Below are 17,486 nucleotides of genomic sequence, written 5' to 3'. Positions count from 1 at the left end.
ATTTTAATTATCTTAATGTGGTGGCAATACTATTGTTTTTCTGAATGAATGCTTGAACAGTGCATATTTTTGAATTTGATTGTTTATGAATGTTAAAATTGTTGGCTCTTGAAAGAATAAAAGGAAAAAGAGAAATGTTATCTGATGATCTGAAAAATCATAAAATTGATTCTTGAAGCAAGAAAAAGCAGTGAAAAGCTTGCAAAAAAAAAAAGGCAAGCAGAAAAAGCCAATACCCCTTTAAACCAAAAGGCAAAGGTGATAAAAAGGATCCAAGGCTTTGAGCATCAGCGGATAGGAGGGCCCATAGGAATAAAATCCTGGCCTAAGCGGCTAAACAAAGCTATCCCTAACCATGTGCTTGTGGCGTGAAGGTATCAAGTGAAAACTTGAGACTGAGCGGTTAAAGTCGTGGTCCAAAAGCAAAAAGAGTGTGCTTAAGAACCCTGGACACCTCTACTTGGGGACTCTAGCAAAGCTGAGTCACAATCTGAAAAGGTTCACCCAGTTATGTGTCTGTGGCATTTATGTATCCAGTGGTAATACTGGAAAACAAAGTGCTTAGGGCCACGGCCAAGACTCATAAAGTAGCTGTGTTCAAGAATCAACATACTTAACTAGGAGAATCAATAACACTATCTGGATTCTGAGTTCCTATAGATGCCAATCATTCTGAACTTCAAGGGATAAAGTGAGATGCCAAAACTGTTCAGAAGCAAAAAGCCAAAAGCCCCGCTTATCTAATTAATACTGATCTTCATAGATGTTTTTGGAATTCATTGTATATTCTCTTATTTTTATCCTATTTGATTTTTAGTTGCTTGGGGACAAGCAACAATTTAAGTTTGGTGTTGTGATGAGCGGATAATTTATATTTAGTATATTTTAGTTAGTTTTTATTATGTTTTTATTAGTTTTTATTTAAAAATTATATTTCTGGACTTTACTATGAGTTTTTGTGTTTTTCTGTGATTTCAGGCATTTTCTGGCTGAAATTGAGGGACTTCAGCAAAAATCTGATTCAGAGGCTGAAAAAGGACTGCAGATGCTGTTAGATTCTGACCTCCTTGCACTCAAAATGGATTTTCTGGAGTTACAGAAGACCAATTGGCACGCTCTTAATTGCGTTGGAAAGTAGACATCCTGAGCTTTCCAGCAATATAAATAGTCTATACTTTACCCGAGATTTGATGGCCCAAACCGGCGTTCTAAGTCATCTCAAGAATTCTGGCGTTTAACTCCAAAACTGGCACAAAAGCTGAAGTTAAACACCCAAACTGGCACAAAAGCTGGCGTTTAACTCCAAGAAAAGTCTCTACACGAAAATACTTCAATGCTCAGCCCAAGCACACACCAAGTGGGCCCGGAAGAAGATTTCTGCATTAATTACTGATTTCTGTAACCCTAGGCTACTAGTTTTCTATAAATAGGTCCTTTTGCCATTGTATTTATATACTTCAGATCTTTGATAAGTCTTATGCTATCTTAGACACGTTTGGGGCTGGCCTCTCGGCCATGCCTGGACCTTGTTCTTATGTATTTTCAACAGTAGAGTTTCTACACACCATAGATTAAGGTGTGGAGCTCTGCTGTTCTTCATGAATTAATACAAAGTACTACTATTTTTCTATTCAATTCACGCCTACTTCTTCTCCAAGATATTCATTCGTTCTTCAACTTGATGAATGTGATGATCCGTGACACTCATCATCATTCTCACCTCTGAACATGTGCCTGACAACCACCTCTGTTCTACTAGCAATGGCTTGAATGCGTATCTCTTGGGTTTCTAATATAGGATTGGAACCTTCGTGGTATAGGCTAGAATTATTGGCGGCCATTCTTGAGATCCGGAAAGTCTAAACCTTGTCTGTGGTATTCCGAGTAGGATCTGGGAAGGGATGACTGTGACGAGCTTCAAACTCGCGATTGTGGGGCGTGTGACAGACGTAAAAGGATCAATGGATCCTATTCCGACATGATCGAGAACCGACAACTGATTAGCCGATGTTGTGACAGAGCATCAGGACCATTTTCACTGAGAGGACGGGATGTAGCCATTGACAACGGTGATGCCCAACATAAAGCTTGCCATGAAAAGGAGTATGAATGATTGGAAGAAGGCAATAGGAAACCAGAGGTTCAAAGGGAACAAAGCATCTTCATACGCTTATCTAAAATCCACCAATGAATTACATAAGTATCTCTATCTTTATTTTATGTTTATTTTCATCACCCTAAACTCCATAACCATTTGAATCTGCCTGACTGAGATTTAGAAGATGACCATAGCTTGCTTCAAGCCGACAATCTCCGTGGGATCGACCCTTACTCACGTAAGGTTTATTACTTGGACGACCCAGTGCACTTGCTGGTTAGTTGTGCGGAATTGTGACAAAGTGCGATTCACGTTTAAGAGCTCCAAGTCCTTTGGCGCCATTGTTGATGATCACAATTTTGTGCACCAAGTTTTTGGCGCCGTTGCCAGGGATTGTTCGAGTTTGGACAACTGACGATTCATCTTGTTGCTTAGATTAGGTATCTTTTCTTCAGAATTTTTAAGAATGAATTCTAGAGTTTCAAGATGATGTTTCCACCATCACAAAAGCTGATTGATTCTCATCAATTTAGCTATTGAATGTAATGTCCTGCTAAAGCTTGGCCAAACATGTCTAATCCTTTTTAGACTGAACTGAAGCCTGAAGCTTTAGACTAACATTGCATGATTCCTGGAATTCTTATTAAAAGTTTTGATTCTCTTTATTTTCTTTTCTATATAATTTTCAAAAAAAAATACCAAAAAAATTTTAAAGTCATAAAACCAAAAATATTTTATGTTTCTTGTTTGAGTCTATTGTCTAATTTTAAGTTTGGTGTCAATTGCATGTTTACTTTTATAATTTTAAAATCATAAAACCAAAAATATAAAGTAAGAGAATCCATCCATTCATTGACACAACTTTCATAATTCACAATTTTAGGTTTTAGATGTAGTTTCTAGAGAGAGAGAGAGGCTCTCTCCTCTCTCTTAGGATTTAGGATTTAGGATTTCTCTTAATTTTAGGATTGCTTCTTCTCAATTCCAAGTTCAATGTTCCTTTAATTTAGTTTTCTCTTCTACTTTTATTTATTCTATTACTTCAGTTTGTTTGTTCTCCCAATTTGGTTTATAAATTCTCCATGTTAGATTTGATTTCTTTATTTAATACAATTTAAGGTATTTCAGATTTATGATTGTTTTCTTCTATTTATGATATAAATAATTTAGATTTTTCTCCTTTTGGCTTTGGTTGAGTAATTGGTGACACTTGAGTTATCAAACTCAGCTGTTGATTGAAAATTGGAATTTGCTGATTGATTTGGATCCCTCTAAAGCTAGTCTTTCCATAGGAGTTGACTAGGACTTGATGAATCAAGTTGATTAGTCCACTTGTATTTCCTTTATTTAGTAAGGGTTAACTAAGTGGGAGCAATAAACAATTCTCATCACACCTGATAAGGATAACTAGGATGGGATTTCCAGTTCTCATACCTTGCCAAGAGTTTTTTTAATTATTAATTTATTTTTCTTGCCATTTAAATTACTTGTTCCTTATTTCAAAAACCCAAACGATACTTTTCCATAACCAATAATAAATCATACTTCCCTGCAATTCCTTGAGAGACGACCCGAGGTTTAAATACTTCGGTTATAAATTTTATTGGGTTTGCTTTAGTGACAACCAAAACTTTTGTACGAAAGGATTCTTTGTTGGTTTAGAAACTATACTTACAACGGGAATTTATTTGTGAATTTCTTTACTAGCAAGAATCCTAATCGTCAAAATGGCGCCGTTGCCGGGGAATTACAAATGTGTGCCTTATTATTTATTATTGTAAATATTTGCTTTTCGTTTCTTTGTTAATGTTTCTAGTTTTAGGAGTTTATTTTCATTAATTTCTATTAGTTTTATTTTCTTTAGCTACTATGAATTCTCATCCCTCTGGTTTCAAGTTTGGTTCCAATGTTGTTGTAAGGAATGGAAGCTATAATGAGAACAGACATCAAGGTTGGAAGAATTAAAGATGGGAGGAGCCACAAGGATTTGATCAACCCTCTTGGCAACAACCCCCTCCAATGCGCTATAACCAACAACCATTCTGTGATGCATACCAAGACAATAGTTATGGTGGACCTTTTCGTGACAGCCAACCTCCACCAAATTACTATGGTCAAGAGCCATTCCAGGGAGCGTACCAAGATGATGAATATGGTGGACCCCTTGTAGTTACCAACAAGTCCCACCATATGCTTATGAACCACCTCCCCAACATACCTTTGAACCACCATACCAACAAGTCCCATACCACCAAACACCTCCATATGACCCTAACCCATATCCACCATACCAACCACCTTATGAGCCATACTTAGAACCACCACCTCAATATACACCATCTCCATATCCATCAATCCAAGAGCACTATGATCCTACTTATGATAGCTGAGCGCAACAAGAATCAAAGGATCGTCCCAAGGAAACAACGTATCGACTTTATGCAACTCTTCATCAACTGGAGCGAGCGATAAACCAATTAGCTTCCCAATGTTTGAACACTCAAGGAACCCTCATGGCTTCATATGGAGAATCTACTAAAGAATGCAGCATGAAGGAGAAGCTAGAAACTCTGGTGGACAGTGAGCAGCATGCCTCTGTATTGGAACAATTGGAGGAAGCCATAATCGTTGAAGAGGAAGAAGTGGTCGAAGACTTAGGAGATGCGGAACGTCCATGGGAGAGCCCATTCATAGATCCCCCTTCTAAGGAGATTGAATTTGATGTTGAGGAGGGTGTACAACCTCTAAGACATATCATGGTTGAAGACTTTGAAGGGGATGATCAAGAGATGGATTCAATCATTGATGAATTCTTATCTACATTTGAATCCTCTTCCATTGGACTAGACATGGAGATTAAAGAAGAAGAAGCATAACCTCCCATGCCCTTGGTGAACAATGAAGAAGAGATCGAATTGGAAGAAAGCTACCAAGAGGAAGCGGTTAAAGTTGAAGGGGCTTGTAAGGAGGTGAAAGTTGTTAGGGAAGAGCCCAAGGGAATCGAGCTGGAAATCACCTTGCCAAGGTTGCTGGAGACCTCTCCCCCAAAGCCATCACCATCCATCCCTTTATTCAAGTGGTAAAATTCATATCTCTTAGCTTTCTCATTCCACTTGAATATGGTTTACTTGAGACAGATGATCAGCTTAGAGCTCTTTGTGGCGTTAAGAGTAAGAGGAAGATGGTTAATGGTAAGAGTTGTCATGCAAGGTTCAATATGGTTGCACGCTCCAAGTTGAAGTGTAAGGATTGGTGTAGAGCTCGATTGAATGGGTCTAGGAAGTCGTTTGGGTACCTTAGTGAGAATTCAGATTGCCTGCCACTCAGTTGGAACACTAATGATCAACACAAAGACGGGTGTAAAAGCAAGGTCTGGGACCCCGGAATTCAGTCTAGCAATCAACACTCTTGAGGTCTTGTCACTTGCTTTAACTTGCTTAAAGGCTTTATGTGCCTAGTTTGGGACCCCGGAGGCTATTGGAATTGCAAACATTGGTGGGATTCTTGGATGAGTTCAAGCACAAGCCACCATAATAAGGGACTCACCGATTGTCCAACTTAAGGACTTTAACTAAAAGTGTTAGGTGGGAGCCAACCCACCATGGTATGATCGTTCTTTGTTAGTCTCAGTTTTATTATACTTTGTTTTATCCTTAGTTTTATTTTATTATATTTTTTAGTATCCATTCATAATGTCTGCATCAGCATCTACATTTTGCATTCTACATACTGCATAAAAAAGGGGGCAACCCACGCGTGCGCGTAGGCTACGCGTGGGCGTCGAGCTCAATTTAGCTCTTCCATCCAATGAACAGAGAGTTATGATGGAATCGTGTGACTGGCGTGCTAGGCACACAACCAGACCCACGCGTACGTGTGCCTCACGCATACGCGTCCCCTGTGTTATCGCCAATCCACGCGTAAGCAGCAGCGACGCATACGCGTGGAAAGAAAAATCGGCGTAAAAGATGAATTGGACAGAAAATTGTGCAGCCACTGTGCTGGAAGCATGTGAGTCGTCACGCGTCCACGTGACCGATGCTCACGCGTCATTGTGCGATCTTTGCCATCCACGCATAAGCGTGGGCGACGCTTACGCGTCGCATGGCTGTCTCTGTGGCTGCGTTTGTTTTGTGTATGTATTAAGACATAGACATTGAGACTTAGACATTTGAGACATAGACATAAAATATTTGTGTTTATATATGCTGTTTGGATATGATAGACATGTTATTAGTATAATGTCTAATATTATGTTTGGTTTACAAAGAACAAGACACTACCTAATTGAAAATGACTGTTTTGTCCTGTTAATTTAAATTAAAAATTAAATAATTAAAAGAAAGAAAAAGGAAAAAGCTATTCATATTCCTATTTTTCCCAAGTTGGTTTGAGGGTTCCCCCCTCTATCCCTAAAAATCTCTCTTCTCCAGTTCTCCCTAGTTGGCGTCCTCATTCTTCGCCTTTTCTTGGATCTTTTCGGTGCGGTTCCTCCTCGTCAAGGATTCTTCTTCTTCGAGGTGAATCTCTGTGGTTCTTCTTTTGCTCTTTTTTTTTTTCTTTTTCTCATTCTTCTTCTTGATTGTTGTGTGGGTGCTCGCAAATCCACTTTTGTTACAGTGTGTTTGATGATTTGTTTCTGGGTTTAGGATATCGGGTTCAAGTATGGACTCAATGTGGACCCTTCGAAACTCCAAATTCTCCCGGATTCAGCTGATCTTCCAATGGTTGGGAAGCCCCTATATGGACTTGTCTCTGATTATTCCACATTTGTGACTAGTATCAGGTTCCCCACACAACCCTTTGAGGTAAGAACCCAATGTCAAATTGAATTCACATTCCGTTTTGTTTTTCTATCTGATTTTAGTCACACTAACTCCAAGTTGGGCAATTTGTTAGTTAGGAACTTCAGTAGTTTATTTTTAATTTCACGGTATTAGTGAAAACAGAGAGAAAATAAAAGAGATTACTTTCATGTGATTGTTGTTATTATCATAAGAATTGATTGAAACCACCTCATTGGATGTGATTTTTTGTGGGCTGATTTTGAAAAACACTACTGCATAAAGGAAAAAAAGAATTCTCCAAAAGCATTAGGATTAAGAAAATTATTTGATATTATATCTTAAATTGAATCTAAATTTTTTTGCTATTTTTATTAATGTCTTTTAATACTGCCAGATATTGCAATGCAATTAGTCATAATAATATTCAAAAAGGTGTTATGGTTAACACCTCAAAAATCTTGTTTGTGTCTCTGCATGATTCATTCCATTTTTCTAATAGGATTAGTGTATCTAAACCTACTCTTCTTTTCGCAATTATTTCCTATGTATGTTGAGATAAATAATTAATCAATTTTGGTGGAAACATCTTTTTAATTTCTAGCTCGTTAAATCAGAATTGGATGAAATATTCATGATACTTTTTCTCTCTATTTATCATCTAAAAGTCTAAAACTGATGCTTTGATTTCTATTACATTTTTTGGGTTTTGTGCAAGCATCTTCTATGTTGGATAAATATAGATAGTTTTCAATTGAATCAATCAAAAGGCATTTACACTTGTTGTTGCTTAGTGATAATCATATCTATCAAATCTTTGAATTATTCCCATCATTGTAGTTAGCTGTTTTTTAAGTTTTTACGGATGATATAGCTATTTCCTAAATTCCCATTCACTTCTATATGCAGATTTCTTGTAGGCATTGTCATGGTTAGTCATAGCAATCTATCCGTCAAGCATGTTGATTTTCACAAAATCTGTATACATCCTCCATCAACCAAGAACTCTTAGTCATATTCCTCAGGACTACTACTCAGCTTCCAATTTTTGATAACCATTTCTATTTTTGTTAAACTTGTCTTGGTCTTCCAAAGAGTACATCTGCAGCGATAAGGAAACTATTCTCACAGCTATTGGTTGCTTTAAGAATAGCATAAGAGTTATATTAGTATAGTTTTAGGAAATACACAATTGTTTGTTGGATCCTTCACTTGTAATGAATTTATATGAATTGAAAATTCAATGGAAAGTGGTTTCTTTGATATTTATTTTAGTTTCCTGATTTTTTAGCTAATAATATATTTTTTAACTTATAAGAGTATATTTTGTGCCAAAAAAGTGTAAAATAGCAAAAAATCATCACATACTAAGCAAAATTTGATGAAAGTGCTGTAGAAGTGCATAATTTTTGGGGCAAAATTATACAATACAAGTAAATGAATCCTAATAAATAATTTAAGTGCAGAATATTAACATAGATAATGCAGAACTCAATAAAATTCAACAGAATGCACAAAAGAGTTGCAATGTAGCTAGTATACTTCACTTGTCCAGCATAAGAAAAAAAAGAACATAACCCTGCGATTTCTATTAAGTTTACCAAAAGACTCTAGTAAGTTTTGCAAAATATCTTAATAAGTTTAGCAACACACCCGAATAAATTAACAATTAAGATAACCAAGTACACCAACAATAGTTAAAAGTTGTCCATTATATCTCGTGCGAATGCTTCCTTTTCCTCGTCTAAACTCCAAAAGGTTGCCTTCAATTCTGGATTCTGCACAATTTTTTTTGCAATTTGCACGATCTCTATTGTAGTGAAACCAAGACTCTTCAGTGTACGGCCAAGATTCACTTGCTCATCAACACCAGACATTGCATTCGCTAGTACCTGCACATGCTTTCCTTGATCCTCAACCGCAGATTTAAAAGTTTCTGCTAAGTTTGATAGGATCGCAGCATCATTGGTTTTTTTTAGTTGCAGTGTGACGTCCTTGATTTTTATCATTTGATGAAGCAAATGAGGTTGAAAAGGTATTGGGTAGTTCGCTCTCGGCAGCTGCTAAATCTTCCATGTCAACATTGTCACCGCCTAAACCCAAGCCACTAGATGTGGCCACAGCAAATGTAGAGCCCAGTATGACATCTTCTTCAGCATCTTTTCCACTGTATGCATCAAGACCAGTAGCTCTATCCTTGCCAAAAATGCTCCTAAGAGGTTCGAACAACGGAAATGGCTTGCCTGGAGTGTAGTGTAACATTGCGACCCTGTACAACATAAAACAAAGCCAACAATTACATGTTCATACGAGCGAGTACTTGTAAGAAGAATGAATAAATGCGAAAAAAATTACGATCACACCTTTCCCCAAGCTTCCAATACTTGTTTACTATCCACTTCAACACGCATCTTTTCGGAATTCCACCCAAAACCACTACAACCCAACATCTCAGCCACAAACATATATTTTTCTTTTAGTCGCTTGTGTTTGTTTCTGATGTACTTCACAGTGAGACCACATCCAGGAAACTTTTCATTCATCTTGTCCGCCAGTTTTTGAAATGCCCCTGGCTTAAATTGACCGGCATCTGCCCTTTTGCCTTCAACAACCAATTTCTCCATAAACACCACAAACTGTTCAGTTTCTTGTTCAGTCCATTGGCGGGGTATGGAGGCCATTTGCTGCTAGATAAGAACAAATAAAGTAAACCATGGTAGCATAATTACTATCAAAATTAGAGTTCAATGGTATTAGAATTATCTTTAGAATTACTTACAGCAAACTAAAACCTAATAGAAAATAAAACTAAAATATATTTAATTAGAATAATCACTATTAAAACAATTAAAACAATTAAAACAAGACCTTGTCTAATTATATGTTTAATTGGAATACAAATTATGAATCTGAGTTGGCAAATACATATTGCACAAAGAAAAAAACTAAAATGAATTCAAATACAATAATTTATAGGCTAGGCCAATTGCAAACATAACAAAACTGGCAAAGATAAAAATTCTACTCGCCACGTTCTCCCCTCCATATTTTCCACATCTCGGTTGCTAGGTCCTCACGCCATTGAGTCCACTCTTGGCTACTTTTCACAACATCAATTGTTTCACCTTCATCAACAATAGTATCATCTCCTACAGGTATGTGTTCTGGCGTAAGAGTTGCATCTTCTTTGGGATCAACATCCATGTTCATACGAATAAAGTTTTGTAACAAACAACAAGCAATAATAATGCGACTTTGAACTCTAATAGGATAGAACGAGGGACTTCGTAGAATTCCCCATTTTTTCTTAAGCAACCCAAAGCACCGCTCAATCACATTTCTAGCTGAAGAGTACTTTTTATTAAATAACTCTAGACGATTTTGTGGTGCCCGATGACCTTGAACCCACTCATTCACATGATAGCGAACATTTCAATAAGGAGATAAAAATCCTCTCCCATTGGTATAGCCGGCATCCACTAAGTAATAAAATCCTAAAACGGAAGAATGGAAAAATATAAGAAATATATTGTAATTCTCATATTCAATAGTTATTATTCTTTTCAAAAGATTAATTTAGACATACCAATAGGTATTTTCAAGCCATTATGTAGAGTAATAGCATCCCTAAGTACCCTTGAATCAGATGCCGATCCTTTCCAACCGCTAAGGACATAGACGAAATTCATATTCCGATTGTAAACTCCTAAGACATTGGTGGATATTCTAGATTTTCTCGTCCGATATCTAGATTTATCACTCTTCGGGACTGTGACATCTATGTAAGTTCCATCTAATGCTCCTAGACAACCCTATCAAATGTAATAATAATAAAAAAAAACAGTTATTACACGCAGAGTAAACATGACCAATAAAAATTAGAGCTACATACACGACCTACCTTGAACCATTTCCATCTAGGATCTACACAATCTTCCGATACAGGGTCTGCCTTTGCAAATAAGATACTTTGGACACGCAAAACCGAACGCAATACCTTGTGAAAATACCTACTAATAGTTTCACCATACCTATAGAACCTAACCTGTATGCTGCGATTTTTGGTATGGTGAGCTAATATGATTAAGAAAGTAGCTACTTGCTCGCCAATGCCAACATGACCATCTTCGTCTAATCCACCTTGAACTTGTAGCAATTCACATAAAGTTGCAAATGCATTCAAATTCATTCTTAACTCCCATATGCAATTTCTATCTCTACCCTCCCCAATGATATTATCTAATGCATCTCGCCTTAGGGGCAATATGTTCACTCTTCGACCAATCGTAGAATGACCCCACCTTCTATTCCTAATATACATATATAGAGTGACTAAAAAAAGCAGCATTAACGTGTCAAATTGTATTCTCATAATCCAATAATATCCAACACATAGCTTAATTTGTTCAGAACGATCCATCATCACTTCCTAAGAAACAATAAGAAGTAAATACATAAAAGAAGAATCCTAATAATTTCTACAAACACATAATACAAATCATGATAGCAAACAACTTGGTAAGCAGTTTGATAAGCAATTTTATAAACACAATACAAATAAATTATCCTCTAGCATTCTTCAATAGATAATAATTAAAAAGCTCACCTATTAATAATTTCATAAGCAATTTAATTAACATATTAATCAGCAATTAGAGCAACATTTTTATCACTAGTTTTATCAACAATCAGCACTAATAAGCTCAGCAGATCAGTAACAAAATTTTATTTATCACAGCAGCAACAACTCCTTCTACAACTCTTTTCTTTTTGAAGATTTTGCTGCATAGTTGGCCAGAAAATGTTTGATGGTGAGAACAATTTATCAAGTATAACTTATAATAAGTTTCTTTCAATTAGACACATGGCTTTTTCCATTCTTTTTCCTCTTCAATTAGGAAAAATAACTTATCAAGCTTCAAAATGCATTTAAAACAACCACCACCGAGATTATCCATTGCCTATTGAAGATTTCAGATGAAAACAAAATAAATAATGAACAATACCCAAATACCCAGGTTTACATACAATTCGATTGTCCACATACCCAAATTATGGATTAGCAATTAATCAACAATAACCCATCTGATCAATAATCAAAATTAAAAGAAGAAACTTCACAAAAGAAAAAATACCAGAGACAATGAGGCAAAGCACACTGAGAGGACAGATGTTGTAGCGGCAGAGGATGAAAGACTCAACGCGCAGCAGAAGCACAGCTAGGGTTTGAGGTTCACGCGGCTACGAGATGGAGAGGCAAAGATGGCAGAGTAGCAACACAAGCTCACCGCGACCGGAGCACAGCATGCAGTAATTAGAAAGGAGAGTCGGCGGGAAACATAGACAATGTGCAGTGGCGGTACACCTTCGATGATGCAGAACAACTACATAAGAAATTTTCACTACTTAGGGTTTGATACAAACAGGGGACCCTTTTGAAATTTCAAAAAATTAACGAGGACAAAATCGTTTGAAAATATTGATACTGATCCGTGTCCATCGCCCAAAATCCGTGTCTCAGCATTTTACTGAGACATGAAATACATGTAACTTGTGTGTGCTTGTGTGTAACCGTGTCCTTCTTATTTCTGTGTCTCAGAATCCAAACAATAGACACGTCTCACTGTGTCTATGTCTTGGCAAGACACAAACATCAAACAAACGCAGCCTGTTTTCACGCGTACGCGTGATGACCGCGCACGCGCCACGTCCCGTTTTTCATTCCCTTCTCCTTTCTTCTCTCTTTTCTCCTTCTTTCCTCCTCCTTTCTTACTTTCTACTTCTTTATCTCTTTAACTTCTCATCCTTCTTCACCTTCATTCTATTTTACTTAATTTATCTGCATACTTTTATTCATTACATTTTAATTTTGTGCATATTTTTATTTTCTTTTCTAAATTTATTATTTTTCCATTGGTGTTAAATTTTCTTATTCAACTGTTGCATCTTTTCTTGCATTATTCTGGTGCTTCATGACTTGTTTTATTTTGATTGGGTATTATTATTCATAAGTCAATGCTAATTTTTATAATACTGGTATTCCTTTTACATTGATATGCACTTATACTATCTTGCATTACCCACACTCTCTCCCCTGTTGTTGCAATTTTTACACTATTGATATGCCATTTGCTTCTATTATCTTTTCACATACATGTTGTAGCTACCATGTAATTGAGACCCTCATTATTTGGCATTAACCCAACCATATTTTATTTATTTTCTATCTTTATTTTTGGGTTACTTTTCTTACTTTTTCTCTTCTTTCAGGATGGCCACCGGGAAGAGAACCGGAAGACGTTTACATGGGGCAACAGACAAGTCCATCTGCACATTCTTTGGAGAGAAAAGCGTCAGTTGGAGCCACCCGTCCACTTGCACATCTGAGCATGCACCGAGGACGGTGCAATCTTTAAGTGTGGGGAGGTCGATACCGATCTCCATGGGTTAGTTATTTTCCTCTCAACACCAATATTTTACTTTATTTGTTAGTTCATTGTTGCACTTGCATGTTTAATTACATGTTTGTTTGATTTTATGCATTTAGTTACTACTTGATTGAAGTAATATTTTCTTTTTCAAAATTTTTTTATAGTATTTCACTAATTTAAATTGAAAATTTTGTGTTAAATTTGCTTGAATATTGTAATTTGGAACATGAATTATAGCTAAGAACACACAACCTGTGAGATTTGAGCCTAATTACATGGTTACATTATTTAGCCATAATATTTCATTCTTGTGTGTTCCCTTCTCTATGATTATGATCTATATTTTGTTCTAATCTATATGTCCAATGTTTAGTGTATTTATATGCTTGCATATGATTGAGGCCATTATTTGATTTTTGCTCACTTATCCCAAATAGCCTACCCTTTCAATCACCTTTGTTAGCCACCTTGAGCCTTTTAATCCCCATTTGTTCTATATTTTACCACATCACTAGCCTTAAGCAGAAAAATAATTAATTACCCCAAGTGAATCTTTGGTTAGCTTAAGTTAGAGATTGTGTGTCAATTAAGTGTGGGAAACTGTGGGAACTTGGGTTGATGAAAGTGTACAGTATTTTATTGACAAAATATTGGGAATTTGGGTACCTACTCATGTGAGACCAGAAAATTAAAAATCTATGTGCATTGATATGTTATGTTTACTTTTATAATTTTTATAAAAAAAATAAATAAAAAAATAAAAAATAAAAAAAAAGAGAGAAAAAAAGATTATATATATATATAATAAGGGGACAAAATTACCCCAATGTTAAATTTAATAAAAGATCAATGCATATGCGATAAAATAAAAGATAATTTGGTACATGAGTATGTGATACAAAAGTGGGAATTATGGGTAGTTGGGCATGAATTTAGAGTTACATAGAGTGTGTGTGTATGTTAGGTGAAAGCTTAGGTTAATTAAAGATTCATATTATAGCTCACTTGGCCATACATATATCCTCACCCTTACCTTAGCCCCATTACAACCCTGAAAAGACCTAATGATGTTTGTATTGGTATACTAAATTTTTGTTGATTGGTTAGATGAAGAACAAAGTCTAGAAAGCATGACTAGGGAAGATGTGAGTGAATTAACCCTAGACACTTGAGAGAGTTAGAGTGATATACACTACCAGTGAGGGTTCAATGCTTGATTCTGTGTTCCCTGCTTTCATGAGCTATTTTCTTACAAGTTTACTTGTCTTTATTGTATGATTTGAATTAGTGGAATCTGATTTATATTTATCTTGGAGAATTTGTTTATTTTTAACAAAGTAGATAGAAACATCTTAGCATATAGTTGCATTCACATTCATAAGTTGCATTGCATTACATAAGTTCCACCATTTTGCCTTCACTCTTATAGCTTCTCTTGAGTTTAGCATGAGGACATGCTAATGTTTAAGTGTGGGGAGGTTGATAAACCACTATTTTATGGTTTATCTTGTGCTCAATTGAGTGATTTTTATCAAGTCTTTGTACACTTATTCATAATAATTGCATGGTTCTACATTTTCCTTCCTAATCTTGTGCTATGATTGAAAACATATTTCTTGGGCCTTTAAATTGCTAATTTTAATCCTCTCTTATTACCATTCGATGTCTTGATATGTCTGCTAAGTGATTTCAGGGTTCATAGGGCAGGAATAGCATAGAGGATGGAAAGGAAGCATGCAAAAGTGGAAGGAATACAAGAAACTGAAGGAATTGCTAAAGCTGTCCAGTTTGACCTCTTCGTACTAAATCGACCATAACTTGAGCTACAGAGGTCCAAATGAAGTGGTTTCAGTTGCGTTGAAATGCTAACATCCGAGGCTTCGCAACGATATATAATTTGTCACAGCTTCTTTGAAGATAGGCGACGCGCAGGCGTGGATCACGCGCATGCGTAGCCTGGAGAAAAGTCAATCCACGCGTACACGTGGACGATGCGTACGCGTGACTTTGCCGCGTGCTGGACGTATTAGAAAACACTGGGGGCGATTTTTGGACTGTTTTTTACCCAATTTTTGGTCCAGAAAACACAGATTAGAGGCTATAAAGTAGGAGAATCCATCCATTCATTGACACAACTTTCATAATTCACAATTTTAGGTTTTAGATGTAGTTTATAGAGAGAGAGAGGCTCTCTCCTCTCTCTTAGGATTTAGGATTTAGGATTTCTCTTAATTTTAGGATTGCTTCTTCTCAATTCCAGGTTCAATGTTCCTTTAATTTAGTTTTCTCTTCTACTTTTATTTATTCTATTACTTCAGTTTGTTTGTTCTCCCAATTTCGTTTATAAATTCTCCATGTTAGATTTGATTTCTTTATTTAATGCAATTTAAGGTATTTCAGATTTATGATTGTTTTCTTCTATTTATGATATAAATAATTTGGATTTTTCTCCTTTTGGCTTTGGTTGAGTAATTGGTGACACTTGAGTTATCAAACTCAGCTGTTGATTGAAAATTGGAATTTGCTGATTGATTTGGATCCCTCTAAAGCTAGTCTTTCCATAGGAGTTGACTAGGACTTGATGAATCAAGTTGATTAGTCCACTTGTATTTCCTTTATTTAGTAAGGGTTAACTAAGTGGGAGCAATAAACAATTCTCATCACACTTGATAAGGATAACTAGGATGAGATTTTCAATTCTCATACCTTGCTAAGAGTTTTTCTAATTATTAATTTATTTTTCTTGCCATTTAAATTACTTGTTCCTTATTTCAAAAACTCAAACGATACTTTTCCATAACCAATAATAAATCATACTTCCCTGCAATTCCTTGAGAGACGACCCGAGGTTTAAATACTTCGGTTATAAATTTTATTGGGTTTGCTTTAGTGACAACCAAAATTTTTGTACGAAAGGATTCTTTGTTGGTTTAGAAACTATACTTACAACGGGAATTTATTTGTGAATTTCTTTACTAGCAAGAATCCTAATCGTCATCGGGCGTGACAAGGGTGGCTCAACCCTACTTATTTGAATAAGTAACCACCTTCTGAAATATCTCCAACTATTTCTACTTTATCTAGAAGGTAGATCTCAACAAATTCTTAAGATAAAGGAAATGATTATCCACTGACAAAGGTGGAACTACTCTAAAAAGGTGGTTATCTCTCCATTATAGATATACTAACCCACTCAAGTATATTCAGAATCCAATCTACTAAATCCCTGCTTAAAACCCTTACTAACTTAAGTATCGATGTCTCTTGCAGGTACCCCCACCTCCTCATGAGTAACTCAGACGACGGCATCTCGGCACCAGCACAAGTCAGATGCTGCCTCATAAGGAGTCTGTACTTCACGTTCAGGTCCAAATTATCGTTTCAGGTAACCTTTGGACTAGTAATTAAGGAAAAATAGAGCTCTAATTAAAATTAAAATATGAATTTTTTGAGTTTTTTAATTTTATTTAGTATCGAGTACGTATTCTCCGAATTAACATATAATTGTTAACTTTCTTTATTTTTTACCTTCATATTTTTGTTTTAAAAAATAATTTTGTTATAAAAATAATTTTAAAAAATAAAAATAAAAAACTTTTATTATAAATAAAAATTAAAAAACATAAAATCTTTTACACTAATTAAACATTTTTCTTCTAAATAAAAATTCATAATTTTTATTATTCTTATACTAATCAACCAAATTAAAAGTTTTACATAAAAGTTATTAAAATTTTAGTGTTTTAATATAAAAATAATTTACATGATAAAATCAATAAATTAAAAAACAATTTAATTGTTAATTAAAAATATTTTATAGTTGCACTTTATTTAATGATAGAATAATATGATAAAATCTTTTTAAATCATAGAGAATATGTATATCAACCAAAATATAAAGGATATTATGATACATTGTTATCTTTTGTAGTTAACTTTGTTTTTTAGTTTTGATTTTAATTAAAATGTAGTTTCCTTAGTTAATTAATTATAATTTTAAATAATTACATTCGTTAAAAAAAGTGTTTAATGAATAATTATTTTATTACTTATTTATTTATAATTTCAATTTTTGTAAATTTTCTTTTTTAGTTGAAAGAATAGTTATAAAAATTCAAAAATACATAAGAAAATTAAAAATAATAACTATGAAATATTAACTTATAGCTAAAT

General features: G+C 35.2%; 2 protein-coding genes across 2 annotated transcripts; both read right to left on the bottom strand.

Annotated features, from left to right (window-relative positions):
* On the bottom strand, window positions 9,072–9,661 carry LOC110262860. Its single transcript, XM_021103500.1, has 2 exons — window positions 9,246–9,661; window positions 9,072–9,151 (listed from the first exon to the last, which is right to left on the bottom strand). Exons 1-2 carry the CDS (start codon window positions 9,561–9,563, stop codon window positions 9,095–9,097), a joined length of 375 nt encoding a protein of 124 aa, XP_020959159.1. The 5' UTR covers window positions 9,564–9,661; the 3' UTR covers window positions 9,072–9,094.
* On the bottom strand, window positions 9,757–11,203 carry LOC107640603. Its single transcript, XM_016344114.2, has 3 exons — window positions 10,784–11,203; window positions 10,596–10,694; window positions 9,757–10,209 (listed from the first exon to the last, which is right to left on the bottom strand). The coding sequence occupies exons 1-3, from the start codon at window positions 11,201–11,203 to the stop codon at window positions 9,904–9,906; spliced, it is 825 nt and encodes a 274-aa protein (XP_016199600.1). The 3' UTR covers window positions 9,757–9,903.

Source organism: Arachis ipaensis, chromosome B05 (assembly GCF_000816755.2).
Source record: "Arachis ipaensis cultivar K30076 chromosome B05, Araip1.1, whole genome shotgun sequence".
NCBI lineage: Eukaryota > Viridiplantae > Streptophyta > Magnoliopsida > Fabales > Fabaceae > Arachis > Arachis ipaensis.
The sequence above is the reverse complement of the archived record's forward strand: the minus strand, read 5'-3'. Positions and strand labels throughout refer to the sequence as shown.